At 41.5% G+C, this 14,809-nt stretch overlaps 3 protein-coding genes and 1 non-coding gene across 8 annotated transcripts; 1 reads left to right on the top strand and 3 right to left on the bottom strand.

Moving 5' to 3' along the window:
- Nucleotides 1-510: 510 nt before the first annotated feature.
- Nucleotides 511-4,047, bottom strand: sac3d1 (SAC3 domain containing 1). 3 transcript variants are annotated; one of them, XR_012985943.1, is made up of 5 exons: nt 3,223-3,977; nt 2,425-3,126; nt 1,765-2,134; nt 879-1,426; nt 511-770 (listed from the first exon to the last, which is right to left on the bottom strand). XR_012985943.1 is itself a non-coding variant. In XM_076278344.1 (4 exons), the coding sequence occupies exons 2-4, from the start codon at nt 3,109-3,111 to the stop codon at nt 966-968; spliced, it is 1,518 nt and encodes a 505-aa protein (XP_076134459.1). In that variant the 5' UTR covers nt 3,112-3,126; nt 3,984-4,047; the 3' UTR covers nt 776-965. The 3 variants fall into 3 exon arrangements, 2 of the variants coding, with proteins under 2 accessions (XP_076134459.1, XP_076134458.1); XM_076278344.1 differs by lacking the exons at nt 511-770; nt 3,223-3,977 and adding an exon at nt 3,984-4,047 and having other exon boundaries at nt 776-1,426; XM_076278343.1 differs by lacking the exon at nt 511-770 and having other exon boundaries at nt 776-1,426.
- A 743-nt stretch (nt 4,048-4,790) lies between these two features.
- LOC143117595 (U2 spliceosomal RNA) lies at nt 4,791-4,979 on the bottom strand. The gene has a single exon (XR_012986042.1). It is a non-coding gene; the product is annotated as a U2 spliceosomal RNA (small nuclear RNA).
- A 326-nt stretch (nt 4,980-5,305) lies between these two features.
- On the bottom strand, nt 5,306-9,102 carry haus8 (HAUS augmin like complex subunit 8). 2 transcript variants are annotated; one of them, XM_076278340.1, is made up of 10 exons: nt 8,979-9,102; nt 8,515-8,573; nt 8,337-8,398; nt 8,125-8,173; nt 7,728-7,811; nt 7,171-7,268; nt 6,682-6,840; nt 6,286-6,427; nt 5,894-6,035; nt 5,306-5,705 (listed from the first exon to the last, which is right to left on the bottom strand). In XM_076278340.1, the coding sequence occupies exons 1-10, from the start codon at nt 9,038-9,040 to the stop codon at nt 5,615-5,617; spliced, it is 948 nt and encodes a 315-aa protein (XP_076134455.1). In that variant the 5' UTR covers nt 9,041-9,102; the 3' UTR covers nt 5,306-5,614. The 2 variants fall into 2 exon arrangements, with proteins under 2 accessions (XP_076134455.1, XP_076134456.1); XM_076278341.1 differs by having other exon boundaries at nt 7,728-7,808.
- A 305-nt stretch (nt 9,103-9,407) lies between these two features.
- Nucleotides 9,408-14,762, top strand: rex1bd (required for excision 1-B domain containing). 2 transcript variants are annotated; one of them, XR_012985942.1, is made up of 6 exons: nt 9,408-9,515; nt 9,718-9,800; nt 10,189-10,393; nt 12,297-12,385; nt 12,549-12,923; nt 14,371-14,762. XR_012985942.1 is itself a non-coding variant. In XM_076278342.1 (5 exons), exons 1-5 carry the CDS (start codon nt 9,513-9,515, stop codon nt 12,619-12,621), a joined length of 453 nt encoding a protein of 150 aa, XP_076134457.1. In that variant the 5' UTR covers nt 9,408-9,512; the 3' UTR covers nt 12,622-13,347. The 2 variants fall into 2 exon arrangements, 1 of the variants encoding a protein (XP_076134457.1); XM_076278342.1 differs by lacking the exon at nt 14,371-14,762 and having other exon boundaries at nt 12,549-13,347.
- Nucleotides 14,763-14,809: the final 47 nt, after the last annotated feature.

The raw sequence follows: 14,809 nt of genomic DNA, 5'->3' as shown, positions 1-14,809 counted from the left end.
TCTTTTACATTGTACAACAATACTAAATGCAACAAACTATGACAAGATATTGTGATGACAGTTTTGCACATTATTGGTATCATAACATGAGGTTGTCACCTGGAATGATTTTCAATTAACACCAGTGAAAGAAAAGCAGCCAATAAGTGCTTACGCATATGGGCACTCCTTCAAAACTTTTTATTATTATAATTTTGACCATCAGTATTGGTCTACAGCTGGTACTGTATACCATATCATGATGAAACCTACTTGAACAGGATTTTGGTTAAATTCCTGCCTGATTTAGTTGAGTATCCAGAACTACATTTACTGAGAGCCCTGAAAGTTTCTTTGTAATCAATTATTTATCATGGGTTAACTCTTGGTGTGTTCAGTATGTTCAGTATCAGTATACCTTAGTGAAAGGAGACTCCGAGTTTAAGGCTTTTTTCTTTATTGAAGCGAGGTCTGGCCTTCTTCAGATCACAGTGTAGATCTATGCGATCTGAAGAAGGCCAGGCATCGCTTCAATAAAGAATTTAGCCTTAAACTCGGAGTGTGTGGCACTTCTCTCATTTCACTAAGTTTTACTAAGTTGCCAGCACCTGGTATTTGGTGTGCGTTTGCACCTCTCCTTTCCAGTATCCGTACACCATCATGCAGAAGTCAGACTGCTCTTTGCCAGCCAGTCACATTCCTCCTCAGTCACTCACTCTGTCATCTCTGGCCTTGCCAGCATCATCACTCTCATTCATGTTTATGGATGTGGATATAGCCACACACAAACACTGTGTAAACAAACACATTCTTTATTAGAACTTTTTTAAAAAAATAAACATGTCAAACATCGTAAAAAACACTTTCAACAGAACAGCAACGCACTCTCTCACTCTCACCTCTGGCAAAAGTCCTGAGTGGCACATTCCTGAGCAGGCTCCTCTAAACCTACTGAAGCCCAGTCACGATCATGCCCAGGCTCAGATTCAGACATGGCCGTGAATGATGTGGGCCACCTTCTTCTCCATCGCCAGCTCCCTCTCGTGTGTGCTGGCACAGCGCACCTCCTCTTTGGGCGTTTCCAGGAAGTCGGCCTTGTTGAACCCCACCCACTCGCCGCTGACCGCCACCCCGTGCGCCAGGCACAGCCGCTCGGCCTTCTGGGGCTCCGTGAGCGCCAGCAGGCTGGCCAAGTGGCCCAGCGGGTAGCGGCAGTTGCGGCTGCTGTGCCCGTGGCTGTAGAGCTGCAGCAGCTGGCGGCGGATGGCCAGCAGGTGGCGGTGGAGGGCGCAGCCCTGGAGGAAGTCCAGCCGGCCGGCCAGACGCAGCAGGCGCACGGGGTTGCGCTCGCAGAAGGCCCGACTCACTGCCAGCGCCAAGCACACAGCTGGAGAGGAGCGGACACAAGCGGGAAGCTCCAACACGTGCTGCATCACACGCGCACAGCCTGGGAGAGAGGCAAAAAAACTAGATTAGCATCTCACTGTACATGAGTATGTCTACTGAGACACATTTTTTGGTGTAACAGTAAATCTATGAAAGTTTTAGTCAAGACACTTTTGTCTGAATAAATAAAAAGATAAATAAGGATATTGGAAGATGAGCCTATAGGTTGAACTTTACATGTATGCGGAAATAGTAATAGCAGTAGTATTTGTAAATGGGGCATGTAACCAATTTTGTGGATCAATGGTAAAACGGTGGTAAATGTAGTGAAGTTATGCATGTTGATAATGAAGTGTATGCAATGTAGTGTTTGTGGCAAAAAAAACTGTAATAACCTACCCAGATTGTAGAGCAGGTTGAGAGCCTCAAACTCCTCTTGGTTTTTGTATTGGCTTTGGTGTGTGCCTTCGCCCTGTTTGGGTGTGCCCTTGGGCACTTGTGAGTCTCTTACTGCATGCTCGTCGTCTACAGTGTGTGTGTTCTCCTGTTGGCCGTAGCTCTCCAGCAGCCAGCTCAGGCTCTCCTGCAGGTGTGTGTCGTTGATCTTGGGGTCGTAGAGCTGCAGCGGCTCTCCGCAAAGCCTCTGAGAGGCGTAGATGAGTAAGCGCACCGTCCGCTCCAGGATGGCCACACACTCGGCCCCACTGGCCCGCTGAATGATCAGGTCCTGTCGGACGCTCCGCAGGCGGTCAAACACAAAGCTGTACACCTGAAAGGCACACCACCATCATCACACATTGCTAACCCAGTTACAGCAGAAGCATGGTTTCAAGTTTCACCATCGCACAATCACTCTTCGTATTATGAAGACTGACATAGAAAAACTAAATCTAAAGGTATATGAGTTAATAGTAGTAAGATAAATGGCTCAAACACGCATCTGTAAAACAAGAAAGATCCATCAGATAGGAGACAAACTACCTCTCCTATTGTTCTTTACAGATTTCTTGTGATTATTGCTACAGATGGACCAAAGAGACAGAGATCATTCTCTCTAACCTCAGTCCATGGCTGCAGGGTCGGGGAGGCAGCGATTTCATCAACGAGGTAGCAGACCGTTTTGAGCAACACAGCCGGGGGTCGGAGGTCACTGGGTTGGGTGGCATCCTTGCCCGCGGCAGGACGGGAGTACTCTTTCACCATGCGAGCGGGGTCAGCCTTTGGCCGTCGATCTTTCTCTGTGCCCGCGAGCATCTCGAAGCGGTGCAGTCTGCACTGGGCCTCTCTGTCCTGCAGCTCACGCCTGGGACACATGGCCATGCAGGTGCCCCGAGGGTTGGCGTCGGGCCTCTGGACTTCCTCCTGCTCTGGCTGTTGTGTCCATCCCTGGTTCTGTCTGTCCTGTTTGGGCTTCAGTGTCCCATCCGGCTGCGCTCTATCCTCCTGGTCTGACCTGTGCCTCCAGTTCTGGGACTGCTGTCCATCCTGCTCGGGCCTCTGCCTCCAGTTCTGGTGCGGTCTGTTCTTGTCCTTCTGCGCTCTCCAGTGCTCTTGCTGTGGTCTATCCCATGGCTCTGGTCGATCGTCACCCTGGGGTCTCCTCTTCTGTGGGTGACCCCACCCCTGGGGCTCCTGACAAGCCAACTCTGATCGCCCAGCACGCGCCTCGCCCTCTTCCTGTTGTGGTCTCCATCCATGCTGAGTCCTTCCTCTGCCTCTTCTTGGGTGGTTAGGTCTCCCGTTCATGGGAGACAGAGATAACTGTATTTACAAACATAGATGACAAGAAAAATAGACACATTAGACAAACAGACCATGAAAGAGATGCTGATTTGTCTCAAAAAATAGTCTACTTACATGCTCGCGGTTCATCACCATTCAATTATTTTGAGCTTATTTAGGGCTTTTTTAAAAGCCCTTGAGGGTTGTGCTGTACAACTATTGATTAACCCATTGCAGCACCAAAAAACGCATATAGGTAAATTTAGACTCAATCAAACATTTTATTTTTACATTAGAACTACTGCGGTTAAACTCGTAATCCATGTAAGAAATTTAGATGCAGTGCAATTTTGCATCTTAACAAATAACAATAAAGGTCTTTTCGATAAAGTACGTCGACATGTGCAATGCTTGTAGTATTTCTAACAAGCATTCGCCTATCCCTGATGGATACCTAACAGTGAACACAACGGTGATTGTTGATTACGCCGTTTCACTTAAACTAGGCCTACTTTTAGCAATTCAGCGAAATCAAGGCGAGAGCATGGGGACATGATTAACGTGGCTTAATGTCTTAAAACAATGACCAATCTTCACCAAATTTCCCCCTTCCATTTTCCCTTAGAGATTCCTTGTCATTATTGCTACAGATAAACCATTTATGACTGGGATCAGTCTGGTAGGCCCACATCAAAAATCATGACGCTAGCTTCACTCGTTACGGTCCGGTCCACTGTCCTAACGTGATTTTGCTAGGTTGTTGTAAAGGCTACATTATTCTCCGTGTTCCCTGTTGTTTGAAATTGTTATTCAGTACACATTCTGTCGAAGCTACAAACTTTTCAGAAACAGCTAGTTTTCGCAAAAAGAACCGCAATATTTGGACATTCACTTACAGCCTTTTAGAAGAACTTTGCGTTCCCAGATGAACGGGGACAGTTGACAGGATGCACACATCCGCTATGCATTCAAAATAAAAGTCCACTGCAACATGTAAAGTAACGATCAGAAAGGACACGCTTTACGGCTTATAAAACGCGAGGTGCACTGTGTTTTCAAAAAAACGACGGCGCTTTTGCGTTTGGAGTTGAACTTTTTACAATTGGAGGCGCTCAGGGTGTCGAGAAAAAAAAAATCTGAGCGCATAAGAAGCACGCAAAACACTTACGGTCATGAAACATAAAAAAGGCGCACCTCACTGCAAGGACCAGACGTCCTGTCTGATCGTTCCCTAGTAGTGTTTTTCATTACAGTTAATGTAAATTCTACCTCTTCTGAAAACTTCATTCATTCATACATGTCCTAATAATCCAACACAAATAAACGAACCCAAAATAGATGTGCCACTAAGATAAGATAAAATAAGATAAGCCTTTAATCACACATCAGAAAAATGTGCTTGTTACAACAGCCAAGGAAGATATGTCCAGCAATAAGAAAAAGGAAAGTATAAGTATATATACTCTTTTGATCCCGTGAAGGAAATTTGGTCTCTGCATTTATCCCAATCCGTGAATTAGTGAAACACACTCAGCACACAGTGAACACACAGTGAGGTGAAGCACACACTAATCCCGGCGCAGTGAGCTGCCTGCAACAACAGCGGCACTCGGGGAGGGGTTAGGTGCCTTGCTCAAGGGCGCTTCAGCCGTGCCTACTGGTCGGGGTTCGAACCGGCAACCCTCCGGTTACAAGTCCGAAGCGCTAGGCCACGGCTGCCCCAGAAAAAAAGGATGTGCACCGTTCCGGAGCGGACGGAGCAAGCCCCTCTTCTGTCTCCCTGTTCCAAAAATCAGATTAATATATGGTCCTCGGGTAGAGGACGTATCAGATATTAAACTGATAAGAACAGATACTACACTTGATCTTAGCCAAAAGGCCAAAATAAATAGTTAAAGAGATTAGTGTACACAATATCAACATACACAATAAAACATCTGACCCTTCAGGGGGGTATTCCAAGTACGTGGTTTAGTGGCAAAACAGGGTAAGTTAACTAAGAGTAAGTGCTAAACCTCCTACAACAAGAGCCCTATGGCATTGTTTTGTTAGGAGAATGAAGCCATACAGCTCTTCTATTAGGTTTACCACTTACTCTGAGTTAACTAACCCAGGTTTGCCACTAAACCACATACTTAGAATACTCCCCTGGACTGTGGACCCAGGTAAGCAGTACTGTGTGAAACAATGAAACAAAGTAAGTAATAACCATCAGATGTAAGTTCAATCATTAAGGTTTATTAGTTGTACAAAATGACAAACTCTATAAGAAGCATTTCTGTCTGTCCTTTCTTCAAAATCAATTTTCAGCTAGGGTAAAAACCATTCAAGTCTGCAACAATGCTCACCCCCCCCCTGAAAAGGGTATAGGAGATATATATGCACTAGTCATATTTATTTCATACACACATATATATATACACAAATCTACAAACACCACAAAAGTCAGAAGTAACCAAGATCCTAAGAACTCAGGGCTGGAATCAAGGTCACTGGCTGGCATATACACTCTCAGGCACTGAGATGGTTATGGAAGGAGCAGATTTTCCTTCCCCAAGAAATTCTCAACAGTCAGCTGACTCACCAGGGACGAGAGCTCCTGCAGGTCGGAGCCCCCCCTGTCAGAAAAGGGAAAGGACATCACGTCAATTAGTAAACTCTCAAGCACAACCATTTGCCCTGGGAAAAGTTGACTATCATACTTCTACATAACAATCATTACATTTTGAATCCAGACAGCTAGGGTAATTAATATACCAGACAGTGAATAAACCATCTCAGAGAAGGTGTCCATTCATTGGCCTACCTGATTAGTTGCTGGTTAAGATCCAAGGCTGAGTTCTTTATTCTGTTCAGATTCTCACAAGCAGACTCACTTCCCTGTTCCATCACATTAATATGCTGCTGTAGGAGTTCCTCATTTCTCTTCAGACATGACTCGGTCTTCTCTGCATTGTCACACCCAAAAGAACAAGCAGATGGGTTAATGAATACCACGAAAATACTGTGACCCAGTGGTCAGAATAATAGTGCGATAGTCCCACGCTTTCAGAGTGAAATATTTGAAGACCCGCCAAAGTCGATGAAAGCCCTGAGGGGTTTTTACTTATCCATTACAAAATCTTAAGATAATCTTGTACAAGTGTAAACATAAACATGTCTGAATAATGGTGATATCCATCACTTGCACCTCCTGACCTAAAAACTCCTCACGGTTATCTTCCATGTGGAGGTTCTTGACTGGCAGCTCATGACGTGTGGCGTCCACAGCTGTGGCCAGCATCTGGTAGTTTTGAGTAAACTGAGAGGCCACTGCCGCCACTGGGCTAAGTGCAGCAATCTGAGAAAAGAAGAAGGTGAATTGTCAATTGTCAAATGGTTGAGCATTTAAAAGTATATGACAGATATATATAAGACACTGGGCCACATACCCAGAAACTCAAGAGATGATAACACCATCTTACAACACAAAATCATGACTTACAGCCCAAGTCACTAAGTTCTCACAGCTGTACATGTTTAGTTCAAGTACCATAACACCACCAGGGAGAGACATCTGTGGAATGCTAATAAGACGAGACCCTGTGAAGTTACCTGTGCATCCAACAGGCTGTTCAGCTGATTTTGTTTCGCTCTCAGGTGATATTGACGCTTCTTCTTTCGCCCTGCAACTTGCATCTCCCTCTCGGCCTCCATCATGGCAAGAAGTTCCTTCTCTGCTTCCTCCCTCATGATGATCGTGTTATGATCCAACTGAAAGACAACTCCATGAGCACACATCCTTACTCAGCATGCCACCACACAAATTCTCAAATGCTGTTAGTAGGCGTTTTTTTTTCTAAACAATATGTGTTGTAATGGGTAGGAAGTATAGTGGACACAAGTCATTTGTTTATTATAAGGTACATAAAAGTATATAAGTATATAAAAGTCCACAAACTGAGATTTAGAAAACGGTCTTGTGTAGTCTCCAGCAAATGAAGGCACTGATTTAACATCAAATCCACACTACACCAGTATCTCAAATGTTGGTGCTTCATCTTGTCATTTAAATGTACTGGGAATTTCACATCATTGGGGTACCTTAGCCGCCAAATACGTGTCAAGGAATGCCTGGAGTTCAACTTTAGATTTAGACTCTGTGGTTTCTGTGTTCCGGGGCCCAGGAGTCGATGGCTTCTCTGTAACACAACATATATGGTGCTTGCACAATTCAGGGTGTAACGGTACACAAAATTCACGGTTCGGTGGGTACCTCCGTTTTGAAGTCACCATCTGGTTTGCAAACCTGTAGGTACTGCTAACCTAAAATTCTCTGACAATATTGCTGATGCGCAACGGGAATAGTATTTTAAAAAGATTTCAAATGGGTTTTTTTTGCTGTTAACATACTAAACTGACATATGTTCCGCCACTTAATATGTTTGTGTGGGAACTCAAATTTGAAACATGGTCCGCAAGCAAAAAAGCCTACTGTTGATTACTGTTAAAGAATCGATTTGGTATATTCAGTACAGTTCTGTATTAAACCTAACGTCCTGTACTTAAAAGGTTCAGTACAAACATGTGTACCTTTAAACCCCTATGCACAACAGTCTACATATCTCTCAAAGATCCCATCATGTAGAACTCATACTCACCAACAATGGCGGACATATCAAAATCTGGCCGCAAGGCATGACCAACAAGAATTGTTGACTGCAACACACGGTCACAGTTTACTGCTAAGCAAAGAAACAACATTCCAACATTATGTACAGCTAATCACTTTTTTTCACTGATCTGCAAGCTCTGTTCCAAAATCAAATCAATTTAAAACCTAAGATCTTTTGAATACTGATCTCTAACCTAAAGTGGTCCTCAAAGACATAAACAAGGCAAACCAAATTGTAAAGTTTAATGGTGAAATGAATTCCGATATTGAAGGCTGAACACAAACAGCAAAATATCACCGGTCCTCAATCTTAAAGCATTACAGACATCTTAAATTAGGTCATCGACACTGGTCAAGCATTCCCATCCACTGTCCCTACTCACATGTTTCCTGTAATATGGTGTCATGGGACGCCTTTTTAGGGGTTGCAGGCTAAAAGAGAATACATACAAAAGTTCCTCATTAAGGTTAGTTAACAGAGGGTATATTGTAAACCTATTCAATTAATGCCATCACAAGGGTACAATCTCCTTCATTGCCAATTCGTATTGCTAATGACTATGACAAGTGACAGTTCCAATACTTCAAGACCTACCTTAGGCTGAGGTTTCTTCCCTGTTGTTTGCATATAGCGAGATTTCACCGTGGTAACGACAGCTGTGGTGCAATAACAGGGGATATGGTGCAAGGGATAAGTCAATAACATTATCGTTTGAGATGTGGTCTCTAATGAATGTAAAATAACAGACCACAGATAGGGTTCTGACACTCACGTTTAACCTTTTTCCGCGTCCCACTGTTTCCACTGACATTTTCATTGCCGGATACCCCACTGCAAAATGCAAGCTTATTATTTATTTACACTGACTATTTACTAAACCTGCAGTTAATGACTGACTAACCACCATGACATTTTCGATGGTCATCGTGTCACAATACATTCTTCTCGAAATGTTACAAGGTTTTCGACGAGTTAATACTAAGAATTATCATACTTGGTTTTTATACAATTACAATATTATCTGCCATTACGTATGCATTACTAAACGTGTTAAAATGTTTGACGTCAATTAGCATTGGTGCAAAAACCAGCTAACGTTAAGCTTGTTGCTTCTGATGTTGACATCTAGCTGCTAGTGTAATCATTCGTGACAGCAGCCACACACTTGAACAACCGAATATTTGGACCACATTGTGTCACATTAAAAAGAGCACTGTACTTGTTATCGATACTCACTTTCGACCATCTCCCAATATACTTTTCTGAAGCTCAGTTGATGCAAACCTTTTGTTAGCCATTCGTAGATTGGCGCCGATGGCACAAAAATAAAGAGTCGTCGGGAAACAAATGACTAACAAACAAATGACCTTTTTTTCCTCTTCTTTAGTTTATTGGCAGATTGCTTCGTTCAATTGTTGCATACCGCCATCTACTGTAGAGGAGTGTGTAGAATGTTGCAGAAACCTTTAATCTGTCCTGTAACCAGTCTGTTTGTTGGGGTCAAAAAAATTGCGTCAGCCAAACATATTAAGGTACATTCATTCTGCATGTTTATAATAAAGTCATTTTGATGTCTAATGTTTTAGATATATTTATATGTTATGGTAAAAGGACCACTTTAATTTTGAAGTGTGAGCACTTCCGCAGTATGACTGGTGTGTTCGGCACAGGTCTTGCCGTATCACGGTGAGATTTTCTGTAGGCTACGTTATGAGAAGACGTTAACGATATACAACGAAGTTTGATGAACTGTTTTTGTTTTCATTTGTAATGGTAAGTCGATACTTCTCTTTTATGTCATTTAAAAATTACTTTATCTGTGTCTGCCTAATTTGCAGTCTTCAGTATGCTGAAAGCACTCCATCCAAACCAATTTTAGAATAATCTTACATATTCAATGATTATACATACCTTCATAACTTGGTGAGAGGAGAGCACCCGTGTAACATTAAACTTTTTTTCATTCCTCTATAAGTCTTCCTCAGATTTCAAAACACTTGTACAAAGATTTTACGCCCTTCAAGAGGAACGCGTGGAGGCTTACAAGTTCTTCAATGAGTAAGTTGATAATACACGTGGGTAAAGCAATTCATCTAACGTTAATGCACTGTCTAGGCCAACCTTTATTGTTGCAGCAATGTCCTAGTAAGCACTTTCCAAAATGCAGATTTCTTTCTGCAGCTGCTGTAATGTTAAAGTCTTGTGCATTATGCATTTTATGAAAGAACATGGTTCCTATGAGATTCTGATTAACTTATAGCCTACAATCAGGTCTCGACTTGCCTAACTGCTAGCATGCTACTAGAGAGCCTTTAACACCAGGATGTCAGATGCTCATTTGATCATCTTTCATATTGTTTTGAGAGATTATGTCAACCTAGCTAACTTGACATTTTGATCAGTATGGCTACAGTGAAGTTCTCAATTTCCTATTCTGTTCCTTCAGGGGTCATGAGGCTTACTTGAGGACTGGCCCCCACTACGACTTTGACCACTACAAACAGCTGGTCCATGAGATAACCAAAGCCTTCTCTGGTATTTCTAAAGAAATGCTGCACATTAAAGACCAGCTGGACCAAGACTTTGACCGCTCAGACCTCGCAGAGCACATTGACCAGCTACAGAACAAGGAGAAAGTCAAGCTTGAGCTGGTAAGGTTCACATCAGATGGAGCTGGCCAACAGAAGAGAGTCATGGCAGGCTTGTATTGTTTCCTGAAGTGATATTAATTGAGGAACACAAATGTCATCTTAAAGCAAAACTTCTGACAAAGATGCCGCTTAGAAAATTGCTGTCAGCAGGAATATATCTTCTGAATTCACATAGAAGATAAGAGTTTGGAAGTAGGGCTATAACAAATAATCTATTGATGAATTCCTCAATAGATTGATTAGTTGTTTGGTCAGAAAATGTTGAAAAAAATGACTCGAACAGATTCACCGATTGCCAAAGTTGAAGATGAATTTATTATTCAATTATTAAATTAATGACAACTAATTGATTCATCTATTACTTGTTGCGGCCCTACATTAACATTGATGTAACATTAGATGTCACATTAGCCTTTGTGGTAATGGATGTTGTGGCATGTTTGATTTGGTAGGTTTGATTTAGGCTTTTGTCTTGCTGCTAATCCATGATAGCTGCTGGTTATGCTGCTTCAAACCGTGGAGGTCACCACTCTTATTGAATTCAGTGTATGATATTATGTCATCTTCATCAGCCCAAAAAGTATAAAAAAAACCGCCAACGTATTCAAACATTTTGTTTCATGTTGCACAGTTTTTGCACAAACAATATCAAGGACCAGTCACTTGAGTGCACAGGCTATAATGATCGATGTTCACAGTAACCAAAACCCCACACCAATGGACCACACTTGTGCATGATGTCAACCAGCAAACATCTGTAGCTTGTTGAAATTCAGTGGAGTAGTTCCACACTACAACAACTGCAGCAATTGTTGGCAACAATTACCTAATCAACTCGCCACCATTCACTGAAAGGTTCTGAAAATACTCAATTGGACTTCATATGGATGCATCCTTTACTGATGCACACTGTATCTGAATAGTTTCTGATTGTTAACTGTAAGTGATACCTGAACAGTTAATCCGAAATCAACCACAAAGAAAATAAATATTTATTCCTAATAACCAAAAGGTTTTGCTGGTATCTTGCTGAATGTGCCTTAAGTTATTATTTTTGCTTCCATTGTGAGAGTCTTAAGTGAGTGCCAGAGTAAGCGACAGTCTACTGTCAACGTCTGGCATTTGAAGTATTTCACAGCTTTAAGGGTTTTATAGATTTCAAGGAACCAGACGCATTTTAATATATCTTTACAAGATAGTTCATAAATCATTTTGTCAGCTGTAAAATGGAACTTTTTTGTTTGGTAACTTTTCTGAGAAAGCTTCATAAACATGAGGTCTTGTGTAACACCATCCCTTGGGGCAAGTTGGGGTTCTGGTCAGCATTTTGCATAAAACAGCTGAGAACACTATTTTCCTCTCAACCACCAGAGGTCAGTTTTATCTCTCTGGTGAATTTCTGAACAGCCACAGTCACATCTTAAAAGTGTGTGGCTTCCGCAGTACAGTGCTCTTCTGACCAAACTAGACATCGCTGAAATAATTTCAAGGAGAACTGATGTAAAGTCTACCTCCTTCCATACGCTTACATTTGGGGCCAAAAGCCCAGTTTGATTATTCTCACACTACTTTCCTCAGCAGCTTGTGGCTGGCATAGGTATTCCATGCTAAATTGATGGAGTACGGCGATGGATTACTTTAATCCGGGGTTGACAATAACTTTGGGACTTAACCACCTTTTTGCTTGTTAAAAAAACAAACACAAGTATCATAAATTACTAAAATCATCCCCCTCAAACACAACAAACACAAGTATCATTAATTGCAATAATCATCACCCCCATATGTGTTTAGAGGTTGTTTTCTGCACTGACAAATTTGACCTGGTTTTAGTTGGCTGTAAGAGGTTTTGTTTTGTGAAGATGTTCAAAGGCTTGATGATGATGAGACATGTGCTTCACAGACTGCTAAGCTGCAGCTGGCCAAGCAGACAGCCCAGGACCACCCAGATGACCAAGGCTGCCAGGAGAAAGTCCAGGAGATCAGACAAGAGTATGACTCTCTCTCTCTTTCTCCCTCTCTTTTTATCTTTCTTTATTTCTCTCTCTTTCTCTTTCTTTCTTTCTCTCTCTCTCTCATTGAGGCATTGCCGTTGTGAGTTTTTGTTTACAGCTGACAGTAAGCCCTGTCTGATCTGTCTCCCTCTGTTCCACAGCATCGTTAAGAACCAGCAGGCGTTGAGCGAGATCCTGCAGGACTTCAAGTATGACTCCGAAGAGCCTGAATGAGGGAGGGGGAAACTGAACACCTAGAGAGCGAGAGAGTGAAGCAATGAGCAAGAGGCGATCTCTGGATGCTTCAGCTGGGGTGTCCGTGGATGTGAGGAGGGGTGAGAGGAGCTCGGCAGCCACAGCACTGACACTGACTGATTCAGTGGTCCCCCACCACTTCTCCTCTCGTTCAGCATGAATTATTGATTGCTCTCTGGACTGTCTGCTTGCGGAGGCTTGACTGCTGATGCCTCTCTAATCGGGCCTCTCACCCAGTGAGAAGTGGCTGTGGAAGACACTCCTGGACACACGCTGAGTGGGTCAGTATTGATGTATATAAGTACTTATTTATGTGGGATATGTACACTCAGGCTCCATAAACAGCTCAGGAAAACATCATCTCAGAAATCGGAAGCTGACTTGGGCCTGCAGTAAAATGTTAATATTGACGTACACCTTGACCGCTCACAGAGTTTTTTTTTTTAATTATTATTATTATTATTATTTTTAGCCTGCCTGCCTACTTCTCAGTTGTTTATACACCATGTGTAGAATCATTACCTGCTAAAACCATCCCTGTTATCTTCACAAAGTCAGATCTCAGAATACTGCCTTGATTCATGACACATTATTTTACGTATCCTAATTCACCTTCTTACAGAGAGTGTATAATGAATTGATGATATAAATGTCATGGGAATTCTTGTCATTTGACAATTTGAATAAAATGGAAGTTGAATTGCAGTCCGTTCAAGTGGTCCCATCAGTAATATTGTTGGCAAATGATTGATAACATATGGGACGTTCTGCCAGAAACGTTTCAATTAATAATTAATATAATAAAAAATGTCTAGACTAGATGATTGATTTCTAGGAGTTCTGTAAAAGGATATGTAATTCATTAGGCTCAGATGTTTTTTTTTCTTTATTAAAAATACTTGAAAATTACAAATACTGAAAAATGGCCTGTCCCAAGCCAAATCTGATCTACGTCTTTCGCAGTTTTGTTGTGATAAAGACTGATGTTTAAAAAAAAAAATTATAAATACAAATTTAAATTGTTATCGTTCACATGAATATATTAAAAACATGAAATTAAGCATAAATTCTAGAAATGAATCAGATGATTTACAAGTTTTCATCATGCCCTATGATGTTTACATAAAACACTACATAAAAATATTTGCAATACGCTTGGCTATGACATCATTTGACCAAGGAGATGCAAAAATGTATCAGGTCAGCATGTTGGTTGGTTTCCTTTCATCGGTGTTGAATATACATACACTGATGATTTGGTGCCTTATGTCTCCACATAACTTCCTTGTAACCTTAAAGCAAAATTGCAAACCTTCGCACTTCAGAATGAGTAAACCATGTCTGAGAAAAGGGGCACTCCTGAAAACCAGTATGCCCCTCCGTCTGTCCAATGTTACTTGACTTCATCTCTATCGTCTAAACTTTAGAAATCTCTATTGCACAGACTGATGTTTAAAAAAAACAAAAACATTAAATACAAATTTAAGTTATTGTTCACATGAACAATACATGAAATTAAAAATAAATTCTAGAAATAAATGGCAATTTACAACTTTCCCTACGTTTTCGTCATGCCCTTCATGTTTACATACAACATGAAAAATGTGCAGTTACGACTCAAAGGCTATGACATTTGACCGTGGTGATGCTGATGGTGATCAACAGTAAGTTCTCTCATTAAATTATTTGTTTTTAAACTGTTTTTTTTTTTTGCATTCTTTATTTCAGGTGAACGATCTCAAGGGCCAGGCCTCACCACACTAAAAAATTCTAGATACAAATGGAATTGTATATCTAAAATATGTCTAAAAAGGTTATTAAAATCCCTGCTTACATGCAAGTAGTTTTGATTATGTTCATGGGCAGAGAAATTGCCATTAAAATGACTGACCGTCAGGCCCCATCAAAGCCCTATATAACTTCCATAGATGCCATAGATGTTACGGGGCCTGACAAATAGCCTATTAGTTCCTATTAATTATTTTTAAAAATGCATTTTAATCAAGAATAAAAAACATCCTGAGATGGCACAATAGGTGCTCCTCATAGTTTTAGAGTGCCTCCATATGACTCAATGTTCAGATTCAAGAATAAGAATAATTTCCCCCCAAAGATGTTTTAAGTGAAAATGTAAGTTTCTGGAAGAATGTCCCACTTACATTTTCCA

Source organism: Alosa pseudoharengus, unplaced genomic scaffold (genome assembly GCF_046254945.1).
Source record: "Alosa pseudoharengus isolate Yale_2024_CS ecotype anadromous, Long Island Sound unplaced genomic scaffold, YU_APseudo_1.1 YU_APseudo_1.1_scf_11, whole genome shotgun sequence".
Lineage (NCBI taxonomy): Eukaryota > Metazoa > Chordata > Actinopteri > Clupeiformes > Clupeidae > Alosa > Alosa pseudoharengus.
This window is presented reverse-complemented; position numbering and strand designations above follow the sequence as displayed.

Coding starts and splice junctions, on each gene's coding strand:
- haus8 (XM_076278340.1), bottom strand. CDS start 9,040: ATGGCTAACAAAAGGTTTGCATCAACTGAGCTTCAGAAAAGTATATTG. Junction 7,812..8,124: donor CACCATATTACAGGAAACAT/GTGAGTAGGGAC, acceptor TTCTTTGCTTAG/CAGTAAACTGTGACCGTGTG. Junction 6,428..6,681: donor ACAGCCTGTTGGATGCACAG/GTAACTTCACAG, acceptor TTCTTTTCTCAG/ATTGCTGCACTTAGCCCAGT.
- rex1bd (XM_076278342.1), top strand. Junction 9,801..10,188: donor GCTTACAAGTTCTTCAATGA/GTAAGTTGATAA, acceptor CTGTTCCTTCAG/GGGTCATGAGGCTTACTTGA. Junction 10,394..12,296: donor AGAAAGTCAAGCTTGAGCTG/GTAAGGTTCACA, acceptor TGTGCTTCACAG/ACTGCTAAGCTGCAGCTGGC.
- sac3d1 (XM_076278343.1), bottom strand. CDS start 3,243: ATGGTGATGAACCGCGAGCAT. Junction 3,127..3,222: donor TGGTGATGAACCGCGAGCAT/GTAAGTAGACTA, acceptor TTGTAAATACAG/TTATCTCTGTCTCCCATGAA. Junction 2,135..2,424: donor CCCTGCAGCCATGGACTGAG/GTTAGAGAGAAT, acceptor TGTGCCTTTCAG/GTGTACAGCTTTGTGTTTGA.